General features: G+C 41.1%; 2 protein-coding genes across 2 annotated transcripts in view; both read right to left on the reverse strand.

Moving 5' to 3' along the window:
- Nucleotides 1-4303, reverse strand: part of znrf1 (zinc and ring finger 1) — a 61502-nt gene extending 57199 nt beyond the window's left edge. Inside the window, exon 1 of the mRNA XM_065956737.1 lies at nucleotides 3187-4303. Coding sequence (XP_065812809.1) covers nucleotides 3187-3580 — 394 coding nt within the window. The 5' untranslated portion in view covers nucleotides 3581-4303. The remainder of the gene's footprint in view (nucleotides 1-3186) is intronic.
- A 3952-nt stretch (nucleotides 4304-8255) lies between these two features.
- On the reverse strand, nucleotides 8256-25004 carry ldhd (lactate dehydrogenase D). The gene is made up of 11 exons (XM_020644259.3): nucleotides 24870-25004; nucleotides 20318-20430; nucleotides 19699-19840; nucleotides 18597-18738; nucleotides 17727-17886; nucleotides 17437-17636; nucleotides 15036-15164; nucleotides 13767-13894; nucleotides 12787-12877; nucleotides 9901-10012; nucleotides 8256-8785 (listed from the first exon to the last, which is right to left on the reverse strand). The coding sequence occupies exons 1-11, from the start codon at nucleotides 24960-24962 to the stop codon at nucleotides 8605-8607; spliced, it is 1491 nt and encodes a 496-aa protein (XP_020499915.2). The 5' UTR covers nucleotides 24963-25004; the 3' UTR covers nucleotides 8256-8604.
- Between the last annotated feature and the right edge of the window lie 411 nt (nucleotides 25005-25415).

Raw genomic sequence — 25415 nt, forward strand, 5'->3', positions numbered from 1 at the left:
ACATTAAGGAACTAACATTACGAGCATGGTTGAGGGAATGAACCACAAACCCTCTACTAAAGCTCTGCAGGGGGAATGGGCATTTCAAATCATAAAGACTAATTAAGGGCAGTTTGATTTATAGGGTATACTGAACTACAGGAAGCTTCAAAGTGAACATGTTCATTATGTTGTGCACAGCACAGGAAGCATATTTTTCTTAATATAGAACTGCATTATTCAACCTTATGTGCTATGATTAGTACAACTAAGCCGTGATTGGCTGTTAATTGATGCTGCGAAGTTTGCCGCCTCTGGCTAGGAAACCTTTTTAAATCAGAATTACAGGAGTCTGCTGTTTGTGTCTCATTTAAGTGTCAACTTAATATTTGGACCCAAATCTCTTTTCTAAGTCTATACATGGCAGACAAAACTGCAACAATTTCACAAATAGAACAATAATTTGGTTTCAGACAGGATATATGGCCAGTGGTATCATTTGTTAAAACTGGTAAAGTTACATTTTGATCTATTGGCTTTACTAGTCAATCAACAGGACTAGGGTGGACTAGGTGGTATTGTATTGGGAAAGAAACATATTTGAAATGTAAGGTTTAATATCACACCTTTACTCCATGGTGTCTGTAATTTTTAAAGTCCAGATTTAACACGTCTGCTCACTTTAATTTTGTATCAAACACAGTGCTACAGTATGAGCTACGTGCTACAATTCTGCCTTGCACTGATATTTAAATGAGCTTAATTACAACACACAATCAATTCCCACATGACAATGCTTAGTGCTGCAGCTTAAGTTAAACCAGGATGAACTTTTCTTCACAGGCTACATGAGTTCTCTTGCAGGAGCCTTTTTGCAGTGGCCCCCCAGCTGTGCCAGCGCAGTGGTCCCACTAAAATAGATGAGGACACAGGATTTTTTGAACGCAGCCTAAGGCAGCAGAGTTTCTCGAGAAAAATCCCTCTCCCCACCAGAAAGCCCCAGTGAGAGAAGAATTTATTCTGCAGTTAGAAGTGAAATCAAGAGCATGCTAAGCAGTCAGAGCAAGATAGATTATAAGGTGGCAAAACTCCCAAAAAGAGCGAGCAACTTCCATTTCAGCATCGAATATGTAAGCCACCCTCATCAGAAACTTGTTTAGACTGTAATCTGGTGGGCTAACCTGCTGTGGCCCTCGACAGCACACATAATCCATTGAGAAAAAGGATGACGAATCAGCAACTTCACTCACACAAACAGGAAAGATAGTCAGTCAGAAGATTGCCAGTTCTGCTCTCTTCCTCCTCACACGGTCCTGTTCTTCACCCAACACTTGTCACTTATCTCAAAGAGCTGTCAATCTGTTTTTTTTTTTGGTTTTTTTACATTATCTTGCCCTTTGATCTTGCACAGTCTGGCATCTCTCAACACCACTTTTAAAGCCTCCAGTACAGGGGTTCACTCTGTTTTCATATGTTAACATATTTTTTCACTATTCAGACTGCAAGGCACAATACTTAACGCCCAAGTGACATCTCACGTTCGATATGAATTCCTGGAGGCGTAATCGGGGGACCGACTGATCCCACCTGTGTGCCCCCCATCAGAGTTAGAAACAGAAGCGTGATTGGATTGGCCCACCCAGCCAGGGGGAGCAGCACTGTGTCTGTCTGTGACTTCATGTAATTTGACTGCTGCTATTAACCTCATGTTAGCAGCCAGATGCTAACAGCTGACCACACCCAAGTGGCTAAATAATGCCCTTTATTTGCTGATTCAAACAAGTTAATTTAGACATAAACATACTGGATTTTCCCTTATAGTTTACCTGAGGGTGTCTCTTTATGACATGTGTATCTTTATCAATATTTCCTTTAAGCTGCCCTGTTGCCTTCTCCCACTGATATGAACGAACACCAAGATAGCATAGGCAATGAAGGCAGGGAAAAACAGCCGAGATGTTGACGTCTGACTTGCTATTCCCCTGCTGTGAGCTGGTCAGGGCTTTGGTAATGAGAGAGAGGGGACCTGACTGAGCCTGCGGCGGTGTGTGTGTGTGTGTGCGTGTTTGTGTTCACGTTTGTGTGCATCGGATAGGAAGTGTGTGTAATTTACTGTGAGGACTTTCTTTCTGACTTGTGTGCATTTGTGCAATATTGGAAGGGAACCAGCTGTGGCCATGTGGTCGAGGATTTGAATGTGTGTGGACACCTACATACATATTTGAGTGTCTACAGGAGGAAGTGTGTGCATGTTGTTGGAGGTCTGACAAGGCTCAGTCACACAGAAACATGTCGTGGAGCGAAGTGGTAAGCCAACATTAAGCATGAACAACCCTTACTCAACCCTTCTCTACATCCTCTACCTCCCTTCCTCTTTTCCTTTCTCCCTTCCCTGGCTCTTCTTCCTCCATCTCTTTTCCTTCCCCTCCCTCCCTCCTCTCTAATCGCTGGGCTAATTGACTCAGCCAGATTTGGCAACAGGCTTATTAGTGTCATTTCACACAACAAGGAGTGACCTATGCAGACGCCGCAGACGCTGACAGTCGAGACAGTGCACACCCTGCTATGTTACGCTGTGCAAATCTAATTCCCCCGTACGCATTAAAGCAGCTATTTCTTTCATTTGATCAAATGACCTATTAACAGCATTTTCATGTGACTGCTTTCCCAAACTTGTGTTTGGTCAAGAGTTTCAAAAACTGAAGCGGAATGATTCAATATCCAAGTTCATCCAATTTCCAGCTATAGCATAACATGTGTAAAACCCTTCATTTTAGTTCAGTTTCCCAACAGTTAACCTCAAACAAGAGGGAAACCCAAAGGGGACATATTCAGCCGTAGGCCCTACACATGTCAAGCCTCAAACTTCGTCTTTGTATTGTTTTTCACACAGAATGTCCTTGTGTGGGCCCAAACATTCATTCATAACAGTAACATTTCATGTCGCCATGCCATGCTTGACACTCCTCTCTGCAGGTAAACAACGTGTGTGCGATGATAGGTAGGCATATGTGTGTGTGAGTGTGGTGAGAGTTGATGTTTGGGGTAATGCATTTGTAGTTTCATCTGATGAGATACATTTTAAGCGTCATCCAAATGTTTGGCTCACGAGTGTCAGTGCGTGAGTGTGTACGTGCAGTCTGCGTGTGTGTGTGTGTGTGTGTGTGCGTGTGTGTGTGTGCGCAGAATAGCCTATGGTGTCCTTACCGCTGTGCGCGCTGAACCAGCGGGGTGCGATGTGCAGGGGCAAGGTGTCAGCCAGCGACCCCCGGGACCCCAAATAGAGTACCCCGTCCGTGTGGTGACCTCCGCCCCGAGTGTCCTGGAAGCCAGTACCGTGGGGGGCGGCTGTAGTGCCACCTGACCCCCCTCCGGCTCGATCAGAGTCCGTCCCTCTCGGGGTGTAGAAGCCGAAGGGCACGGCGGCACTGTGATCAATGCCCATCCCGGCCACGGAGCTCACCGAGCGACTCCGCAGGCCCATGGTGCCACTCGGCCGGTAGTGGCCGAAGTGGGCCGAGGGTGGCACCGCGCTGTCATCGGTGGAGACACCGGGAAAAGCACCCCGGGGACGCCCCGCCGTGCTCTGCTTACCCCCCATCCAAAGCGGGAGACAAGTGGGTGGGGGTTCTGGGTGGATACCAGGAGGGGGCTCGGCTCGATCCGCAAAGGGTCGAGAGAGCCGAAACAGGCTGTCGCCCCCTCCCCTCGCTCCTGTCTGTCTCTCGGCCTGCCTGCCTGCCTGCCTGCCTGTCTGTCCGTGTGTCTGAGCAGGCTCGTCAGCTCTGACTCTCTGCAGACGCAACAGCCCGTTTCCCTGCTGAGCGGAACATGAGCCCGCCCTGACGTCTGGATTCACCTCACCCGCAGACAAGACCTCGACACAACCAGGGGATGGTCTGACAAGCTGAGTGACGCCGAAAGCCCAGAATGACACGTAGATGTAGGTGACACCACACTCCCCTTGCTGCCCCAGGTGGTTAAGACGGCTGTATCATTGCAGGCAGGACGCGGCAGCAACACGTTCGGCCCGAATCACAACAGCGCCGCAATGTTCACTCCGCTGCTCTCGCCTCATCTGATCTCAGACATCGTGACAACTGTTGCTGTCTGTCTGACCGCCGCAAAACGACGGTCTGTCCTGCACCCCCCCCCCAAAAAAAATGTGACGTCGTCGTCCGTGGGGGTCTCCAGCCAGCGGTCGCTTTTCTCCCCGTAGATCGGGGTCACAGTGAGCCGCTCCCCTGCGCTCAGATCGGCGCTCCGCTGCTCTCCGCTCCGCCGCCGCTGCTGCTGCTGCTGCTGCTGCTGGCCAGACAATGGAGGCGCTCAGTGCGCAAGCTCGGATCCAAAATAAAGACGGGACAGGAGACACTGGTGGGAGAAGACAAATTCCCTTTGTTATAATTTTAAATCAATGGGAATAAGCTTGGCATTTTTGAAAGCTGTGATTCCGTTAAGACCAATGAGTCTCGGTGCATTTTCAATATGGCAAGAAGTAGCAGTGAAAATCATTTTTCTTTTAGTCTATTGAGCCTAAATTGGCATTTTTAGATTTAGATTGAGAGCACAAATAATGACCACACGTGACTCTGTTATTTGTATTTGGTAGCCTATATTTTCAATCATGAAGAAAGGCATATCTTCTAGGCCTCAATATACAAATAAAAAGTTAAAACATGATTGAAAACCTATAGGGAATCCAATTTCTTGACATAAGGAATACAACAAGGAGCTACAAGTATTTTCAGACATGATGCTTCTGCATCGCAACATATTATTGTCATTAACAATTTATGCACAGATTTTCCCACCATATGCTAAATTATTTGGATTACTGGCTCACATGTTTGGTTTTGGATTACTTGATCTAATCCTGTGCATGTGTGTGTGTGTGTGTGTGTGTGTGTGTGAGGGTGTTATTCATGTGTGTGTCTGTGAGAGACTGTGTGATTAGGCTGGTTTAATGCTGTCTGGTTCTTTGTTCTTCGCAATAATAACACGAAGTCAATCATGTACGGCTTCATGGCCTCACTTCCCAAAAAAGGTAAACTCTGTGGTAAAGCACTCACTGCAATAGGTTTGAATCTATCCAGCTATAGCTGTTGACATCAGGCCTATAAATGGTCCCCTCTCTGCGTCGCACGCATGCAAACACACACACACACACACACACACACACACTAACACACGCACGCGCACGCACGCACGCACGCACGCACACGCACACACACACACACGGACGACGCACGCACGCACGCACGCACCCACAAGCACGCACACATACACACACACACACACACACGCACACACACGCACGCACACAAACCATGCATCAACTCCTTACATAAACAGGAGACCACAGGGAGAAAATAAAGCCTATAGGTCAACTCTATCATCAGTGGTTTCATGCGAGTGCTTCCTGTTATTATCATAAGAAGGATTACTACACGGTGGCATTAGCAAATGACAAAGTCCTAGAATTACTGACAAAAAACACAACAGGTAAAGCCTATATGGTAAAAACACAAAAAGTGGACTAATGTCTTCAAACATTTTTGATACTCTTGTACTTTTTGAGACCAGGTTTTAGGATTTCCGTTATAACCTATTTATAGGCCTATTAGTAATCAGTGGTAGGCTACCAAAGCTTAAAAAAACTTCAGATTTCCAGTAGTTTTTTTTAAACCAATAGCTGCAGTGAGCGAAAGAGGACTCAGGAGTGGTCCTGCAATTTTGGTGATGTATATCAAGAAATGACACAGTTGCCTATCTGCTGCTTAGGACATGACATGTATTTTTGTTACATTGAAACAGGTATTTTATATCATCAGATTTTTAGAAGAATCATATCAAAGTTATTGACAACCCCAAAGTGAACATAGCCTCAGGGTCACACCGCCAAGGTGCCCCAAACCTGCATTCATCCTCATAGCACTCCTCTTGCCTATTAAGTTAGGTCTCCGAACCACGGTATAATAATACAAAAATACAAATTTTAAGGGTAAAAAAACAGATATACAAAAGTACTAGATAATGTGCAAAAGATGAGCACTCAAAAAAATAACAACAGCAACAACAAATGTGCACGGACATGAAATTTACATACAAATAAAATATAAGGCACTAACTTCACTCGCCCAAATTTTACTTGTAACTTTGTGTTGGCTAACAACTAGCTCCTCTCTCCAGCACTAGCCCCCCTGTCCTTAAATAGTCCCTCATGGCTCTAGAAAGTCAACATGGGAATCACAAAAAGGTCAAACTCACAATGACATTCATCCAACCAATGGGTATAGCACCCTCAAGGCTACGTCACTTCTTATGTAGTCTAATTTTAAAGTTTCTCCTTACAAACAGTCTTGTAATAAGTATGACAAGAGTTCTTTTGCATTTTTTTACACAATTTAAATAAAATGTGGGTGTCTTTATAAGATCTAAAGCAGTCAGGTAAAGGACAACAAAGCTTTGTTCCAAAGATGACAGTGCAGGTAGGCAATACAATCATCCACCATTCAAATTCACCTTCAGAATGAAATCTTAGAAATGTGTCAACACTTTCAAATAGATTCTCTGTTAAGTTTCTGCAAAGTGCTGTGAGAGCTTCTTTCATGGGTAATATGAATGAATGAAGCTATTGGGCCAATTGAAAAAGCCATTAATAAAAATAAAATGTGGGTTGCCAAGTTAGGAGAAAAACTCTGGCAGATCATTCACGGGGATACATTTGAAAATTGTGAAGACAATCCCTGTTAAAGTCAATCCAAAACACGAGAAATAGACTTTAAAAACTCTAACTGGTATGTGTAATGGTGTCTGTGTAGGTTCTCAGTCATCTGGGGCATGGTCAATTTGAAGCTTGATCCAAAGGCAGCTGGACTGGTTGAAGATCTTGAAGACGTTTCACCTCTCCTCTGAAAAATGTATGTGTGTAATTGTAAAATGTAAACTGCACTTCATGGCAAAGAATTCTTAAATGTAACAGATATATTTATGAGGATGTGACCCTGTATGTTGTTATCAGTAGCAGAGACCCTGAAAAAAGGAAGTTTAACAATAATGTTACATGGACACCTTCGGATCCATCCCATAATGGCGCTCACTGATTACAAGTCATCAAACAATTTATTACATCTTAATAATTAACAATAAAAAAAAAATAGTCTAAATGCTGATAAAAGAACTGAGTGGCGACCTTTACGGACCATAAACCACTAGATCAATATATAACAGAGTACGTTCCAGATCTGAGGCTTTACTGTCCAAACATCACTTTCACTTTGACGTGTTGCTATATAAATACAAGTTGATTAATTCATTAAATAAACCAGATTATAGATACAATAAAGTACATTTATGTCCAAACTTTATAGAGACTTGATTGTTTCTATGGCTGTGCAGGGACTGTTTATTTCACTTTCATTGTATTGAGGGATACATGTTGTGAGGGCATGCACTGCTGACACTCTGTGGTGGAGCAGAGTATTACTATTCTGTAAAGCTGTGGTCTGATCCGTCTGTCTGATCAGTAAGGCAGCATGTTATGTCTGTACATTTCAATACCAGTGGGGTCATGGTGTGATGTAAGGTTATTTGACTCCATGGATAAGGCTGCAGCCATCAAAACTGGTTTCAGAGCAGGCCCATGATGCCTTGTCCTCTTCTGATTATTCATGTTAAGTGAATAACTTGGCAAGAGCGACTATGTACATATAGAAGTGGGATCATCTTACTGACCTATTTAGAGGAATAGTGAGACTGTCCATTTAACTCTTCAGTTCAATGAAAGATTAAAAGCAGGATAGAAAACACCTCCATTGGCTCCCTCAAAGATAAACAGATGCTCTAAAGCTCATTGAGAGTGTCCAAGAGCTTTTCAGATGTCAGACAAAGACTAAGACCAGGAAGTTACTAATCCCAGGCCAAAGACAGAAATACAAAATGCAGCATTATTACACCAAAACATTTTTATTTTACATGTCGGTCTGTTTTGACAATTAAAGGATACAAAATGGAATTTTTAATTTTAATTTTCTGAAATGCTGTATGTGGACCACTGTTACATTTGGATATTGCTAGGCCACTCGTTCCCGCATTACCATTTTGTATGCTAAGTGCTAAGCTAACTGAGTACTGGCTACAGTGACTGCATTTTTCCCACACAGATACGAGGGCAGGATACTTTCTGTTGATACTGCCAGAAAGACAATGGATAAGTAGCTTCCCTAATATGTGAATGTCATCAATTATTGTCAACACAATGATCAATACATGGGCAGGAACTAATGATCATTTTTATTTTCAGTCACATCACAATTGTTTCAACTTTGAGTATGTCAACGTGCTTGTGTTGAAGCCGTTAAAGCAACATAGATATTCATGTTATGATGATTAAAAACATGAATAGAGGTCAATTAGATAAAGGTTTTTTATTTGTCATTAAAAAAAAGAAATAATCAGTGATGAACGTGTGCAAACACAAGTAAAGAGACAAAACTAAGATTCAGATTCAACACAATGATTTGATTTGAATCAAAATATATCATGAACGTGCAGAGAGAGAAGAGAGCACATCATGTTACTGAGTGTTGAGTTACTAACTTTCCCTTTAGACATAACAACAGTTCATAGTTCTATTGGCTGCAGAATTTTCCCAGGATTCATCAGGTTCTTTGGGTCGAGGGCGTCCTTGAGTCCCTGCATGACCCGCATAGCCATGGGTCCCATCTCCTCGCACAGCAGAGTCCTCTTCCCTAAGCCCACGCCGTGCTCCCCTGTACATGTACCATCCATGGCCAGAGCTCGCCTAGAGGGATCACAAATCACATACATTGACTGCAACCAACGTGACTGATCGGTCTGGTCTCTTCTAGACAGTCTGGGGTCAAGCCAAAGATGACGTCCGCCTTTCTAATTAGTTTATGTCAGCATTTTCGACCAAATGTAAAATCTCGTGGTGCAACTGAAATCACAAATCTCACAGATCACTGAGTTTGGTCTCAGATCTGATCGGTTCTCCGGATCAGCCACAGAAAAAAAGATATTTATAATCTAACTTTTGTACTCCTCAGCTATAACCATGACTCAGACCTAATATTTTGACAGCACTATAAATCAAAATGATTTTAATAGTGGATCACATCTTCAATGCGATCCACTATAGGCTATACTCAGATAATAATATAAGCAGTTAGATAAACCTGAACTCTGTCCATTTGTTGTTTGTACTACAGTCTATAATATAAAAACAGCATCATTTCAATAACAGTATTTGTAACCCTTCAGCCCCCTTCGTAAGGGAAATCAACTTTACAAACCTAAAATAGAAAATGTTCTGGGAATAACAGTTTGCTGTAATCTACAGAAATCTTTTTTCTCAGCTTTGACAGTCTTGAACACACACCGTTCATTTAGTGGATGTGTGTGTGTGTGTGTGCACTGGCTGCAGGTTACGGCTGAAGTAGAAAACAGACTGTAACGTTACTAATGTAATCCTAAACTGACACCTGCATGGTAAATACAGACACCGTGAACGTAGAAAAGTAGAGGCAGCATTTACATTAAAGTAACTATACACACAGAAATATCAACGCTTCGCTTCTGTTTTCACTGAGTCTGCACAGGGATTAAGCAGCAGTGCATTTATTTTATACAATGTTCAGATCTTCAATCTGTGGATCACATGAGGCCCGAACTGTGGGATCCAAACGGATCAAGGATCAGCTGTGAGAAGTGAGAGGCCAAGAGTGGAGCTAAAACGATGATATATGTGTATCAAAAGGATCGTTTTATATCTCAACCGAGCCTCAGAGGGAGAGAAGGAGAGAGAGATAGCATGAGCTGATGAGGTACACCTGTGGTAAATATCGCTCTGTGAGAAACTGTTAAAGGAATAGCAGATGAGTCTCAGAGACACAGTACCTGGCCAGTCTCTCAGTGAACAGGTGCACCCTGTGCTGCTCCTCTGGGTCATTGGGGTCAACCACCATCAGACAGTGGAAGTTACCATCACCCACATGGCCTGCTATGGGACCTGAAGGCACAATGAAAACAGTCACACATTAAAAACTTGTAAAAAGATGTTAATTTTACTCTTACATGACTCTTTATAACAAGCCAACAATGGACTTCAGATCATTCTGAAGTCATCTCTGCAGTCTGGCTCTTAAACAGAATCGAGAATGACATTCCAGTGCACTGCCCTTCTTTAACTTTATGTTTTTTTAATATGTTTTGTACATACCGGTACTTCTAAAGATACTTCTAAAAAGAAGTTAAAACCTGATATTATCACTTTTAACCTTAGCCTTAATCTTGTGACTTCAATCGTACAATTTTGTGTTGACACAAAGTTGTTATGCACAGAAAAAGGTAAACGGACTTCTGTAGCACTTTTACACTACATGTCATATTCACACACTGTTATTCCATTCACACACCGCCGGTGATGCAGCAGAAACAATTTGGGGTTAAGTGTTTTGCCCAAGGACAATTAAACATGGCTGCAGGAGCTGGACATCGAACCCCAACCCTCTGGTTAAGAACCAATCATCTCAACCACTGAGCCACAGCTACCCCACCCAATTTTACAATTCAATACACATTATAATTTAATTCTTTAAATTCTGATGTTAAACACTCATTTCATTTATTTCCCTTATTAGAGTTCCTTTCGCTTCAATCTCCAATGACAGTTAAATCCCTCAAAATAATATGTGAGAATCTTAATAACACTTTCACAGTTCATCTTCATTACGGAAAAATCAGCAACTTGGTTTTCTATGACAGAGGACTGTGTGATCTGAGGCCCGTTTCAGAAAGCCGGTTTAGTGCAAACACTGAGTCAGTTAACCCTGAAATGAGGGGAACTCTGGGTTTTTCCGTTTCAGAAGTGGGGGTCACTCACTCAAACCCAAGAAAGAGGGTTAACTCAAGCCCGTTCCAGAGACAGAGGTAGCTTTAGCTCTCAGTCAGTTACTATGGTAACTTCCTTGTACTTTGCCACTGCAGCAGTGCTACTTTTTTCTTCTTCTTAAAACCTGTTCATATTCCCTGTATGACCATGTGAAGATGTATATTTCAAGAGGGTTAAAGTAAGAGGACCTCTTTTTTTGTCACCTGTCGTAGTATGGGGGGCTTCAATAATGTTGGATTTTTATAGTCGTGCTGCACGCTTTCAACTCTGAGTGAAACTACTCAGAGTGGATTAAATAAAATAAAATCAGCTGTTCTGGAACCTGAGGGTAAATCAACTCAGAGCTCAGGTTAGACTGAGAGTTTGTTGGACATGACTTAAGGTTTTTTTCAGTTCTGAGAATTTTTAAAATGGTATGAGAAGTGGGCCAAAGCAGCAATGAAAAACGTAATTTTAAAAACAGTCATACAACTGTATTCATCTTTGAATTTATTTATTTTAATAGGGACAATGCAATTTAACATAATTTCAATACAAAGCATGAAACTGATGTGCTGCATAAAGAGTATATAGCTATTGCTAATTTCCAACTCGTGTCCGCAGTTGGGCCTTTGTGTAAATAACCAGATTAAAAATGTACAACATTCGGTTACGTAAAACCCCATAACACTACATGAAGATACATTAAAATACATGTACAACAATACAAATGCTATAAACCAGTTTAAAATAAAGTTTGAAGATACTATTTAAAAGTGGGTACAGCTCTGGCTTGCTTTGAGCCAGCATTTCACCTTTTTTGTAAAAGATTTTAAGTCCGAGATTCATTTTATTTCAGGTGGTCAAGTGTTCCAGAGTTTACAGCCTTTAATGGAGAAGGCTGATTGACCAAACGTAGATCTACGGTGTTGTGCGCTACAGTTTCAGCTCACAGTGCTTCTTGTTACCCTGTTTCCGTCCTGTCTTTGAACATATCTGGAGAGGGGTTCAGGGGCCAGATTGTTGATACATTTAAACACAAGTTTGAGGAAACATAAATGCATAAAGCTCTCAAAACTGAGTAGATTGTGTTTATTCAGTATGTGACAGTGATGCCACCGGACAGGTTTTTTGTCCATTATTTTCAGGGCCTGGTTGTAAGAGGTTTCTGATTGTAAAGGGTGAAGCTGGTGACCAAACTGTCATACAGTATGAGAAATGAGAGAAAATCATTGAATGCATGAACACCTGTGCTGCTTGAGTTGGTACGTAGTGTCTTATTAATTTAAAGCAGTTCAGGTTGTTCTTGATTGTTTTTGTGATTTTATTTACGATTTCAGTTGTGGATCTAAAATGATTCTTAAGAACTTAAACTCACTAACTTCCTCTAGTCTGTATCTTAACGTTAAAACTTCCAGGTGAGCACTTTTTCCTAATGGAGAAACACATTGAAACTGTTTTACTCTGATTCAAAACAAGATGGTTGCATTCCAGCCACTGATTGACATGGTAAAGGTACTCAGTTAGGATCTCAGCTGCCTTGCTTGGCGACTTAGCAGGAGCATATATGATTGCATCATCTGCATAAAGCGGGAAGCCGGCTACTGGACAGGATTTCGGCAAATCATTTAAAAACAGACTGAAAAGCAAAGGGCCAAGAGTTGACCCTTGGGGAATACCCTTTATTGACCTCATGTGTATGAATGGGATAAGATTACTAATGCTCACTTTAAATAGCAACCACTGCCATCAGTGTGTGAAACGGTGACCTGCGTAGTAATAGCACTTTGAGTCGTCAGAAGAAGAAAAAACTAGAAAAGCACTATGCAAGCTCAAGTCCATTTACCAATTACCATTTTGATATTGAGTCTTAATGTGACACCATCACATTGATTTACTTTCTGTGTCCCCACCTGTGAGTTTGTTTTCAATCAGGTCCTCCTTAGTCTCCACTATGATTTGAGGCAGTCGTGACAGAGGGACACACACATCTGTAGCATAGGCCTGTGGGACACACACACACGCATACGCACGCACACGCACACACACGCACACGCACACGCACACACACACACACGCACACACACGCACACGCAAGGTCAAAGTATTGGAAGTGCTTGTTTTTTGCAATAACACTAAGATTTAAAACGTTCATAAAGTGAGACATAAAACAAAGCCTTTGAACCAAAGGCTGATTTAACTACTCTGCTGCTCACCATTAAAAGGGGAGACAATTAAACAGCGAGATCCAGTGAAGCTGAACCTTGACCTCAAATGTTATCGAGCTTTCCACTTCAGTCAAAGAGGGTTTGATGAACAAAGGAACATTCAAATGAACAAATTGAAATCTAGCTGAGCCAGTGCTCCTCTCTTACACTGCTCCCTGTGATCAATCATGTTAGGGACAATAACGTTCAAGTTGGAATGAAGTGGAGAGAGGGCTTCAATGCAACTGTTCACTGATGTAAATTGCATGCTTTGGGCCCGATTAACAAAAAGGATTGCACTGCTTTTGCTAAACCTGTGCAACTGAGATCCATGACGTCAATGCATAACCTGGTACATGCTGGCAGTAAACGTCATCATGTTTCATAAATGATCTGATCATATCCTCTGTGTTTCTTATATGTAGTCGTTTAATAAAATGTCTTGGGTGAAAAATAAACAGGTCAAAGTGTTGTAACAAAAGTGACTCTCCAGGAGCATCTCGCAGCTTCCTTTACTCTGAACAAATTTTATTATTTTCCATTTTAAGATTATTAGGTGTTGACAGGTATCTTAAGAACTCATTTTTGTTGGGGTTAAGATTCATCAGGTATTTTTTTGAATGCTGAAAGTATTTTGTAGAACTGTGAGTATTACCTCAGGTGAAGTGTCAGATGATTGTCTTTACCTTGCAGCCAGGTCTGAGAGCCATGGCAGCGTACCAGGCGTCATGACGAGCTTTCCACAAGCGGTTCCGTGTTTCTGCATCTGTAGCCCACTGAAAATCTGCCCCACCGTTACTCTGAGTGATTTCCTCTGTACAACAAACACAGTAAAAATATAACTGTTCATTTGTTAACTTTGTTCTTATATGTTTCATTCAAGTTGGTAGTTACTGAGGTTAGCCAATACCTTTCATATGTTTGATGCCTGCTGTACTTAGGATACAAAGAAACAGTTATGGAGTGTCCATCTTTACATATTTTTGTGTCAGCAACAACTTGAAGCATTTTTTAAATGTTCACTGACAAAAAAGGAATTTTCAATCAAGGCCATGCTTGATTTTTCTCAGGAGGATTTAGAATTTAGCCCGCCCAGCGTCCACTTAGCGTTTTTTTCCAGGCATAGCTTTTCTCTAGCGCTTGGATGAAGCGTTTATGCGCTGAGTAGAAAATCGCTTCACGTCTGTCCTGTCTCTATGACAACCGACACTGCTCCGTGTTGCTTTTTACTGTATGTTTTATAGTTGAGATCATTTTTACCCCAGCAGACTTGGAGCAAATAGGATGTGGGTAAAAGACACAATGTAGGAGGAGGAGGCAAAATACAGGCAATCTCATTTCCACATATGGTGATGTCAACGGCGCTTTTTGAAAAGTTGAAAGATTTTCAACCCGAGCTCTCGCAGTGACCGCACAAAAAAGGCTGAGCGCTCGGAAAAAAGAGCTGAGCTTTTTCCCAGGTCAGTCGCCTGCTGCTGCACAAAAAAACGCTAGGTGGACATAGAGCCTTAGGGTTACGCCAAACTGTTGATGTCAATACAAAGACTTTCAGTTTACCAAGTTGTCATCTAATGCTTAAATAGATTTGGAAAAAATAGTCGTAGATGTCTTTTGGTTGTGTGTGCATCTGTTAGACTTATCCTTTAGATATTAGCCCATGTGCTCCCTTTTTTAACACGGTCTCCTTGTGAGTAACATAGTTTGTGATGCTATGGGGGGGGTAAGTCATTGCTGTGTCTGAGTAAAGAAAAGTAACAGGATGTAAAAGCACATGATTTCAACAGGTTTTTAGAAGTGTGTCCACATTAGCTCATGTTTGAATCTGGCAGTTTGGAGAAGGGTTGTGTATTGTCTACTCTGCACAGAGTGAATAAAGCACCTGTTACACGCAAAGTTAGCACAACGTTCAAGTTTTTTTTGTTTTTGTTTTTGCTCTCCATGTAATTCATACACACCGGTTGTGTTGACCTGCTCCTCGAGGCTTCGCTCTGAGCCGTGGAACTCCAGGAACAGAGTCGGGGTCACGGGGTAGGATAGAGAGCTGAACCTGTTACACGCATCAATCATCACATCATCCAGAAACTCTGGATCACACACACACACACACACACACACACACACACACACACACACACACACACACACACACACACACACACACACACACACACACACACAGAGTCAAAACACAAATATCAGTGTGATGAATCTGAAAAGGTCAGTCTGTCCCTCTTCTGTTTGAAGATCAATGACATATTTTCAAGACACTATTATTGTAATTATATTGATTCAATTTTAAAAGCTCATTTCATGACACATTTCTCACTCCTGTATTGTATAATCCTCCAGCCTGCTTGCCCAGTACTTTCTAAGAGATCAATAACATTTCATCTCTTCTTTGTTTTGTCAAAGTTATGATTAACATGTGGGTCAGACTTTTCTGAAACGCCTGAAGATAACTTTGCAGTTCGTTTATATTTAATAGCCTCTTCAGTCTCGACCACATACTGTGTGTAAGAGTCATGATCAGAATCGTGATCTGAAGAGATGTCGACAGCTTTGTACAACACAGTTGGATTTCATTTTTGAAATATGTGAAATAGTCTTTGTACATCTGAGAAAGACAAAAGCTGCATAGACTCGGCTGTTAATGTCTTCACTGGTAAGATGCTATCTTAAGTTAAAATATGAGTCAATGAAACCGACCGTTATCTCTTTATGACAACGCTGGGGACATTCATAGACAGCGGATCCATTTATACATCACCTTTTTTTTACACAATTTAAGGAATTAAATCATATATCATGATCTAACAATAATTTACATTACAGTATAAAACTTAAAGGACCTCCAAATGTTGTGTTATCACTCTGGATGTGTAGCCAGTGTGTGGCTCTGGCTAAAGAATTGGGATAAACATGTATGGTGGCTGTATAAGGTCAAACTGGCATATTGACTGAAGCCTTGCTTAACCAGATTAAGCATGGGAATGTTGATATTAACCTGCATGGAGAACTGAAAACAGATTACACCAGCTACTTGTAGATCATTTAACCCTGAGGCATCAGTTTAATTTACTACCCTCTTAAGTCACTAACGACAAAAATGTCCACTTCCAAAAAAACTGCTATAAAAATAGAACAGATGAATATTTTTTTCTACTTTTTTTGCATAAATCACTTAAACAACTCCAGCCCTGCCGGACTAACACAGCCAAAAATGATGGCCAGATAAAGAGGATGTCCATAGTGATGCAAGACGGTTTAAACCAAGCTAATTTTGGACTGTTTCCTGAGTGTCTTCTTACCTTTAGATAGTTGGTAAATTCCTGTTTTAACGACTAGGAAATTAGTTGCCTAAGAACATCATAGTTATCACCAATTCCTTTGTATTGTTGCATATACGTTCTGATGTTCACTGACATAAAACACATTAAAGAACATATAATGTATTAAACAATGTTCAAGAAAAGCCATAAACCGGTTCATACATTGTTTCTCCAGCAGACTCATGGTGAATAACACTGTCAGCACTGTCTGCTGCTCATGTAGCTGAACGTCATAGTGGAGACAGTGGTCTGAACTATAACTTGACATTATGTGTAAAATGTGTAACAATTGTTACATTATCTTGAATACAATTATTTTCTCTAAGACATCAGCTCTTAGTACCTTTACCTGGTCACGTTGGTTAAAAATGTGAGCACTGGAAAAGTTAAAATGGACTTTAAAAAGTCACTGTGTTGTCTATCAAAAGGGCGGCTGTGGCTCAGTGGTAGAGTCAGTCTTCTCTAAATGGGAAGTTAGGGGTACGATTCCTCAGCTCCTGCAGCTATATGTCGATGTGTCCTTGGGCAAGACACTTAACCACAAATTGCTCCCGCTGCTTCGTCAGCAGCGTGTGAATGAAATCAGTTAAAACTGATGGACACTTTGCATAGCAGCCTCTGCCATCAGTGTGTTGGTCGAATGGTAAGTGTGTGCACTTTGAGTAGTTAGAAGACTAGAAAAGCGCTAAACAAGCTCCAAGTTTACGATAGCTGTAACTGGTGAATGTTTCCTGTCTTCATTTGGGAACGGTTTGAGACTCAAAAATCTCATATTGGTCTGGTTTAAAATAATTGAATACTAACAAAGTATCTTAGCTTGATTGAGACCTGGTTTGTTATAATAAGTAGACTGCTGCTTCTGCCCACTAAAGGGTTTAACATAGACAAACCACTGGATGTCTTTTATTATGAAGCAACTGCAAATGTATTAGAAAGAATCAACCAACAACCAAATATATTTAAACATATTGACTGTAGAACAGAAGATATACAGTTAAGGTAAGTGTTTTAGGCATCATCTTCTCACCAATACGAGCGATGGGAACTCCTGCCTGTAGAACCTGCACTGTGCTGTCCACAGCAGACTGGATGGAGGGGAAAGAGCAGACAGCCGACACCATGGCTTCAGGGATGCCATACAGGCGTAGCGTCGTCTTGGTGATAATCCCCAGAGTTCCCTCTGACCCAACAAACAGATTTGTCAGATTGTAGCCAGCTGATGTCTTCCTACAGATTGATAAACACAGAAAAGGGAGACATTTAAGCTGCAGTGGGCTCTGTTGTATGTTTTTTGGGTGCTAATAGCTTGTGCTGTACCTGGGACGCCGGCCCTTCCCTGCTGTGTGTATGATGGTCCCATCAGGCAGCACGACCTCCAGGTTTAAAACGTTCTCCCTCATCGTTCCATAACGCACTGCATTTGTTCCAGAAGCACTGGTTGCAGCCATACCACACAGAGACGCATCAGCCCCAGGATCTGAGACACAAAACACATCACTTAAGCTTCATCAATCATTCAAAAAAATGATAAAATAAATAAAAATAGAAACTGCTTGACCTTTCCAAGAATCAGTCAGTCAGTCAGTTTGAAACCTGTGGGTTTGTGTTTTTGTTAACGTGGCAGAAATGGAGACTTTTGGAAACAATTTGTCAATCAACTAGATAAATGCACTTGAATGAAAAAAATAAAACTTGGCCCAAGCTTGATTTTGCCCCTTTTCATAATGAATAACTTATAGACTTAGAACAGACAGATTCTGCTGACTGTGTTGTTTATGTTGCTGCTGATGCATACACGTGCAGGATGCTAGCTAATATTCAAGCCCCTGTGTTTCTGGCAATGGTATCAGCCTTTAAGAGTTTTTATTAGATGGACAAGTGCCATAGCTCAAGATTTAATTAATAGCACGACACAGATAATACGATAATGTCTTTTTTTTTTTTTTTTTTCAATTTGCAATCTAAATTGACAAAAGCGCAAATATTCTAAGTGACTTGCTGTCAGTCAATGGATCAAATTCAGTGTTTAACTCCGCTAACTCCTCTAAGCAAATCAAGCACTCCCATTGGCTGAATCTGCATTTACAATTTCCTTACAATTGATGTCATTCTCGAAAGCCGGTGTTCCTCTCTGGGTGCTAAACTAAACTAAAGAAACAGAGGAAACCAATAAACAACGGAACTGACCGACAGGAAACCAAAGGCCGGTGTCACGTAGGTAGGCATTGAGGGCCTTCCGTGTCACACCAGGCTCCACCGTCACGTCGAAGTCTTCCTGGTGAAGATCCAGAACCTGGTCCATGTTCCTCAGACTGAAACACACCCCCCCCTAAAGAAGGAGACACAATACATACATTCTTACACACAAATAAACATTGTACAAAAAATGTCCCATGTAGTTATGACCTAGAAGAGAACCATCAGCTGTATGTGCAGCTCCTCGCAGAGTGCCTCCCACCATTGATTTTGCTGTTGTTGCAAGGTCCACAGCTTCACTCTAGTTAATGTTCTTGACTCTCTCAGAAGATGAAGAAGGGGGCTCTCGAAGGCCAATCTATAAAAACTACTGTGAACGATTTGTTTTTTAAAATGTATAACTTCATATTATCATTGTCATGTGTTTATAGCGTGTCTCTAAAAGGTCAAAATTACAGTTTATTTAAACTTCTTTGTCCCAGAAAAGATTGCTTACTGCATGTGTCTGCTTGTGAGTGTAACTACAACGTCAGAAACCTTTCTTCCTTTGTGTGGACTTCAGCTCTGAGAGATGTTTTTGACTTTGCAGTGAAGATAAAGCACACAATGAAAAACTCATTTTCTGTCCTACTTTGAATGTAGCGATAAGATTCTCTCCCAGCTGCAGAAAAGGTCAACAAACTGTTTGTGTGTCTGTCTTTGTGCTAGAAATTGGTACATATATCCCTTATTCAAATATGACAAAAGACATTTTTATTTCAGATTTTCACGACACTGCGCAGCACCAAACACAGCAGACAGACACAGTAAGTAGCTAGCGGGTGAACAGAGACAGGCTTTCAGCAGCTTAACAGAAAGGCTGAAAGAATATTGGATCTCTAGCTCTAAGGTATCTAAAAGCTTGACTACAAAAATGATAATGTTGCTCTGAACTAAAAAAGTGTAAATAGGTAGTTAGATAATCCCTGTATAAACTTAAAAATAAAAATCTCAGCTCCCCCTAAAATAACCATTGTTTAAAGCTGTTTAAAATCAGTTTGATTAACATTGATCTACATAAATAAACAAGCACATGGCTGCCTCTCTCTCTCACCTTAACCGCTCCAACCCCTCCTTCCAGGCCAGTTCCAGTGCCAAAGGGGATGATGGGAAGTTTGTGGCTGTGGCAGACCTTAGCCAGGGCGCTGACCTCCTCCACAGATCGAGGAAACACCACCACATCTGGGGGACGACATCTGGAAAGCAGTAATGCAACTCTCTTACTCACGTGTCCTCCAAGTGCAATTCATTAACAGCTCGGGAGGAAATCATCTGATTTCTAGTCATGTTCAGTTGTAAAGGGATCAACCATCTCCAGGCATCGAATTCTACCTGTGCCATCCTGGTGAATGATGTGAGTAAACGTCTCTGAGCAAATAATGTCTCACAAGCAGGCTAGACTGAATCTTTATGAAACTGATCAAATATGTACATCCTTAACCCTTAAACTGTTCCTTTATAGCAGTATGAATCAGTATGTTTATGTTTATAGTCCTATATAAAGCTAATAGAGTCAACAGTTAGACTGCAAGTACAATCCTTTTTGTGTGCAAACTCACACAACTATCTACTACTCAGGGATAAATACAATCCTTTATTGTGTGAATATATAGATACGCCCTAACACTGCAATTTCAATAATGTTTGTTTCTGTGACAACGAGAGAAACTGACCTGTGCACAGACTCATCTTTGCCGTGCTGCTCTCTGACAGCGTCACTCAATGAGATGCCGTCTTCACCACATATAGACCTGAATTTTAAGAGCACACTGTCCACAGCAGCACTCTACACACGCGCACACACACACACACACACACACACACACACACACACACACACACACACACACACACACACACACACACACACACACACACACACACACAGCGAGTCATTACACAACAGTTAGTGATAAAATGTAATATTTGACATTGTACACTTGGGTGTATCATTATACTCGGGTGGATGGATAATTATAATGGATATTTTCTCACAAACACTTGAAGGAATCTTGGTGTTCATGGGTTACTTTTTTCTATCAGAAAGGTATCCTTAAATGACTTCTTTCCCTGATTTCGACCTCTCTATCCACCATCCTATCTCTACAATAAAGGCACAAAAAGCCCAAAATTAAATCTTAAAAAAAACCTTCAAGGGGGGGGGGGGGGGCGCTGCCTGCTGATCAACAAAAGCACCAACAATTAGCTTATAGACTTCATCTCTAAATCCTTAAAAGATAATTGGCCCCTTCTTCATCATTTTCTATACAGTATGAATATGGAGATCACACCAAGCAATTTTGCTATCTGAGAGAATCTTATTTAGAAGACTGGCTGTAGGCTCTATCTCTTCATAGGCTATATTATACAAACACTGACAGACGATTTTATGTTATTATATTCATACTGCCCTTCATTCTGTAGCTGACCTCTTAACCACACTTTGTGCTCCATGTAAATTACTTCTATCATTAACGCTATTGTGAGTTTGTGAGGGTAATATTGCTGTTTGATATTTACACATCTTATAGGCTATTACAAATGTTGTATTGGCCGGGAGTCGAACCCTCGCCGGAACCTTATGTTGCATTCAAGTGCTACTCGGATGGTCCCAGTTTCCGAGTTAGGAAGTTGTGTTCAGGTGCTTTCAATTCGTGAAAATGTTGTAGAAACAACAAAAAAACCCAACATGGACGGTAAAAATGTGTATTCCACACATCTTTTTCGTGTTAAGATAGTCTTTTTCGTATTAAGATAGTTTAAACTAAAAAGGTTGATGTAGGCTACAATACGTGAATTGATAAGACGTTTGTAACCACTAACACAACATCTTTCGCCCGACTTCTTGATGCGGAATATGATTTCGGGCATTATCATATAATTTCCCTAGTTTCCTTTCCGTCTTGAGCAGGCGTTCATTACATTTTCAAACTCGGAAAGTAATTTTTCCGATGGGTCCGACACCACTTAAATGCAGCAATTACTACCGTATTTAATTTGCGAGGGTAATTATGACCCTCAGTTAAGGCCTCGCAGGTACTCTTCTGCATTTTATGCCCATCTGACCTACCGCCTGTAGAACGCAGGTGTATACCTTTAAGACAAATTCGGCAGGTCACATGACCCTCTCTCTCTTGCATTGGTGGTTCAGTGGTAGAATTCTCGCCTGCCACATTCGGGCAAGTTGCGAATAGCTGTAACAGAAAATCAGCCAATAGGATTAAAGTATCTTTTTTTTTTCCAAGGTGTTCGAATGCTTGCTTCAAATCCCCACTGAGACAAATCTGAGATGTGATTTAGGCTATTGTGTTGTGATGAAACACAGTTTAATATTGACTTTAATAGATTCCCTTTGTTGTTACCTTGTTTATTGAGAGTGAAGTACCTGAAGTACATGTATAAATCATTTTAGTTTAAAAATCTAATTTACTACTATTTACTAAGATCTGAATATGTCATTGATTTCCTTGTTTTGTGTACAGATTAAATCATGCACACCTTCTAAAAAGTAATATAAAAGTTTGAAACCGCATTAAAATGTCCATGTTGGTGAACTGGCAGCAGTACATCTTAGCATTTTTATTCAGACCCCATAAAGCATATGAGACAGAAGGTTTTGTATATAAATGGCACATTTAAGTTGAAAAGAAGCTATATTATTTTAATTCCAAACAGTAAAAAAGACAATAAATTTCAATTTTTTCATGAAAATAGTTTAATTTACAAGCAAGTTATAATGGATGGTGGGTGGAAGTAGGGTGGTATAAGATAAAAAGCAGCATCAGAACATTCAGTGAAAGTTATAAATACAAGGTTAATTTAACATCCTCTTAAACCAGTGATTCCCAAAGTGGGGCCCATGGTTATGACAGTTGAAGGCATCGAGCTTAAATAAAAGCAATCCACATCGTTTTGCATTGCCAGCAAAGCATGGCAAATTGTGTTGTAGGACTTCCAGGTAAATGCCAGGGTGACAATTAATCTACAGCAGAAGTCACAACTTTGAAAACAAAGACAAGAAAATATGGTAAGTCATATCTTGCCCTCAGCTCTAGCTGTACAACGGCAGTTAGAAAAGATAGCTACACTCCTTACTTTGCCACATGCTACATGTGTGAGAGTTTTTTCTGCAGTTGCCTCAAACAAGACAAAGTACAGATCAAAGGTGAACATTTAAAATGAACTTAGAGAGGCAGCTGAAGCAGACAGAGGCACCCCAGACTAAAGCAGATCTGTAACACAAAACAAAGCCCACACCAATCATTAAAAACTTGTAGGACTGAAAGGATAAATCTTAAAAGCAAAAATTATATTATCAGCTATATAGCCATCAGCTCTGCTGTCCCAAATCTCCTTCCAGGTGCTCTTAGCACGAGTGCCAAAGCCAACCAGCTGGTCATCTTCCAATGAGGCTGCCATAACAACCCCTCCACTTGCCTCATAGGTTCGGAGAGACTGGATCTCAGCAAAACTGAGGGAATAATTGACAAAGGACTGTAGGCTGTCCTTGCTATGCCCTGCAGTCACACTGTCACCTGATGCTTCCTCCTTTTGCAAGTTCTTAATAAGATACATTGTGTACCCTATATCATTCTCCAAAAGCCACCTGAAAGACTTCCCTTTATACTTCCCAAACTGCAGGATGTAGTCTCCCAGCACCTCCGTACAGTCTGAGGCATCCCCTCCTCTCCGACGGACCACAGCCAGAGCATTCTGCTGAACAAGGTCAGCCCGTATGGGGGCAGACTTGTCCTGCAGAGTGGAGTCCTCCTTAATTCTTCTGGCTTCCTTTGACGGCTCCTAGAGGAGAAATCCGAGTGGTCCCTTGCGGAACACAACACAGACTTTCCCCGGGAAGAACAACACTTTCTTGTGCATCTTTACCTAAAAGAAAATAATAGAATTTTAGATTCATTTTAATCAGATACAGTGAGAATATATTTGTGAAAAAAATACCAGAATATTTCAGATCACATATTAATCCCACTCAAATAGAAATGGCCAATTAAATATTTTACAGCGGCAAAACTTCTATGATCTTCACTAAAAAGTTCAGAAGGCTAAAAAGACAATAGTTTTTCACACCTTTCTGATCTTCACCTACTCTGGGATCTAAGGGGGAGGAAGTGTGTGTGTGTGTGTGTGTGTGTGTGTGTGTGTGTGTGTGTGTGTGTGTGTGTGTGTGTGTGTGTGTGTGTGTTTCTGTACATCTGAGAGTCTACCTGAGAACTAAAGGGTAAGAGGGTGGGGTGGGAGCAGCAGGAGGAGGAAAGCACAGCATGTGTGAGCAAGAATAGAGGGGGGAGTGAGAGGGGCAGTAGATGTGGGAAAAAAACTGTGTGTGCCTAAGCACCTGAGTTTAAGTGTATGAGTTTGGAGAGGGGCAAATGGGGCAGGAGAGGAGTTCCTATCAAATAATTGAGGAACAAAATGACATTTGATATTGTAGTTAAGACTTAATTTGACTCTGAAAGATAGTGTAACACCATGGTCCTGATAAAAGTTTACTTTACTTGACCATTAAATAGATAACGTTTGTTTGTTAAATCAAGTTTGATAGTGTAATTTATCACGTTATTGCACCAATATTGTCTGACAGAGAAAATAAATAATAATAAATTGACCCTATAGTTTTAAATTTATGCCAAACAAAGTCTCTTACCTTTGATTAGTGAATACTGCGTGATGAGAATTCGAAGAAAGTAGATAGTGTCTTGTCTCCACCGCAGTTCGCTCTGAAGAAAAACTCGGGACAGCGCCACTAAGTCGTAGTGGCCAAAAGTATACTACATCCGTAGTGGTTTAGCACTACCATAGAGAATGAATGGGAAACGGTTTAGGGCTTTTAGCTAAACAATTCTCGATGCGGGCATTCGCGGGAGGCCCGGGTTCGATTCCCGGCCAATGCAGTTACAACTTTTTTTTTTTTTTTCTTTCTGTTTTACACATAATGTCAAGTGCAGAATAAGTCTTAAGCAGCGACTTCACTACAATACTGGCAGTACAGAATATTACCACAATAATTCATACTTATTTGCATTCATTACGCATGCCTTGTTACTATGTCTTTGGCTCTATGAACTCCAGCTACTTCATCTAACCAAAATCAACCCTTCGACCGGTGGCTGATGTTGCTGCACTTTGTTTATTCGTCCGCTTAACATGTGACCTGTAGGCTACTGCAACATTAAAACAACACACATGTTGTAACCTTTCATCACTTACTCTGGCGGTCGTTTCTGATTTAATGTTCCGACGGTGCAGCATGCAGTGCCCATGAGAGAGCACTCGTCGGCTGGCTGTCAAGCCAAGCAACATTGTTTACCTTGAGTGTACCGGACAATGTTACTGACTGGCCAAGACGTCATAAACGACATCAATGAAGACATGACTTCCGGTAAATCATTTTCAGAGTAAAACTGCTAAAGAATCACAGCAACGCCTTACAATAAGCCATTGCACAGAAAAAGATCATTTGCAGCAATCAATTGCTTAATAATTGCATGATAATTGTTTAAAATAGTCGTATTATCATGTTGCTGTAGCCTAGTCACTCCCACATCACTCGTTTAGATGTTGCGGTGCTCCTTCATCAACTCCTAACTTCTTCATGTTATTACTTTACATCAAATCTGTGAATTAAATATTCAAAAACGAACTAAACTATAAACAAGCTTTACATGTTTTTAAATATACTGTATCCTATCAACAAAGATGCATGGATTAATACAACCTGATTCTTTTTTGAACCAGCAGCATTTCCACTGTTCT

This window comes from Labrus bergylta, chromosome 7 (genome assembly GCF_963930695.1).
Source record: "Labrus bergylta chromosome 7, fLabBer1.1, whole genome shotgun sequence".
NCBI classification, from domain to species: domain Eukaryota; kingdom Metazoa; phylum Chordata; class Actinopteri; order Labriformes; family Labridae; genus Labrus; species Labrus bergylta.

Bases quoted from the DNA above. Each gene is read 5' to 3' on its own strand.
- ldhd (XM_020644259.3), bottom strand. From the start codon at position 24,962: ATGTTGCTTGGCTTGACAGCCAGCCGACGAGTGCTCTCTCATGGGCAC. The intron at 17,887-18,596 runs GTCAGTTCCGTT...TTTGTGTCTCAG, and splicing joins CGGCCTTTGGTTTCCTGTCG to ATCCTGGGGCTGATGCGTCT. The intron at 8,786-9,900 runs GTACTGTGTCTC...TGATCCCTCTAG, and splicing joins TTCACTGAGAGACTGGCCAG to GCGAGCTCTGGCCATGGATG.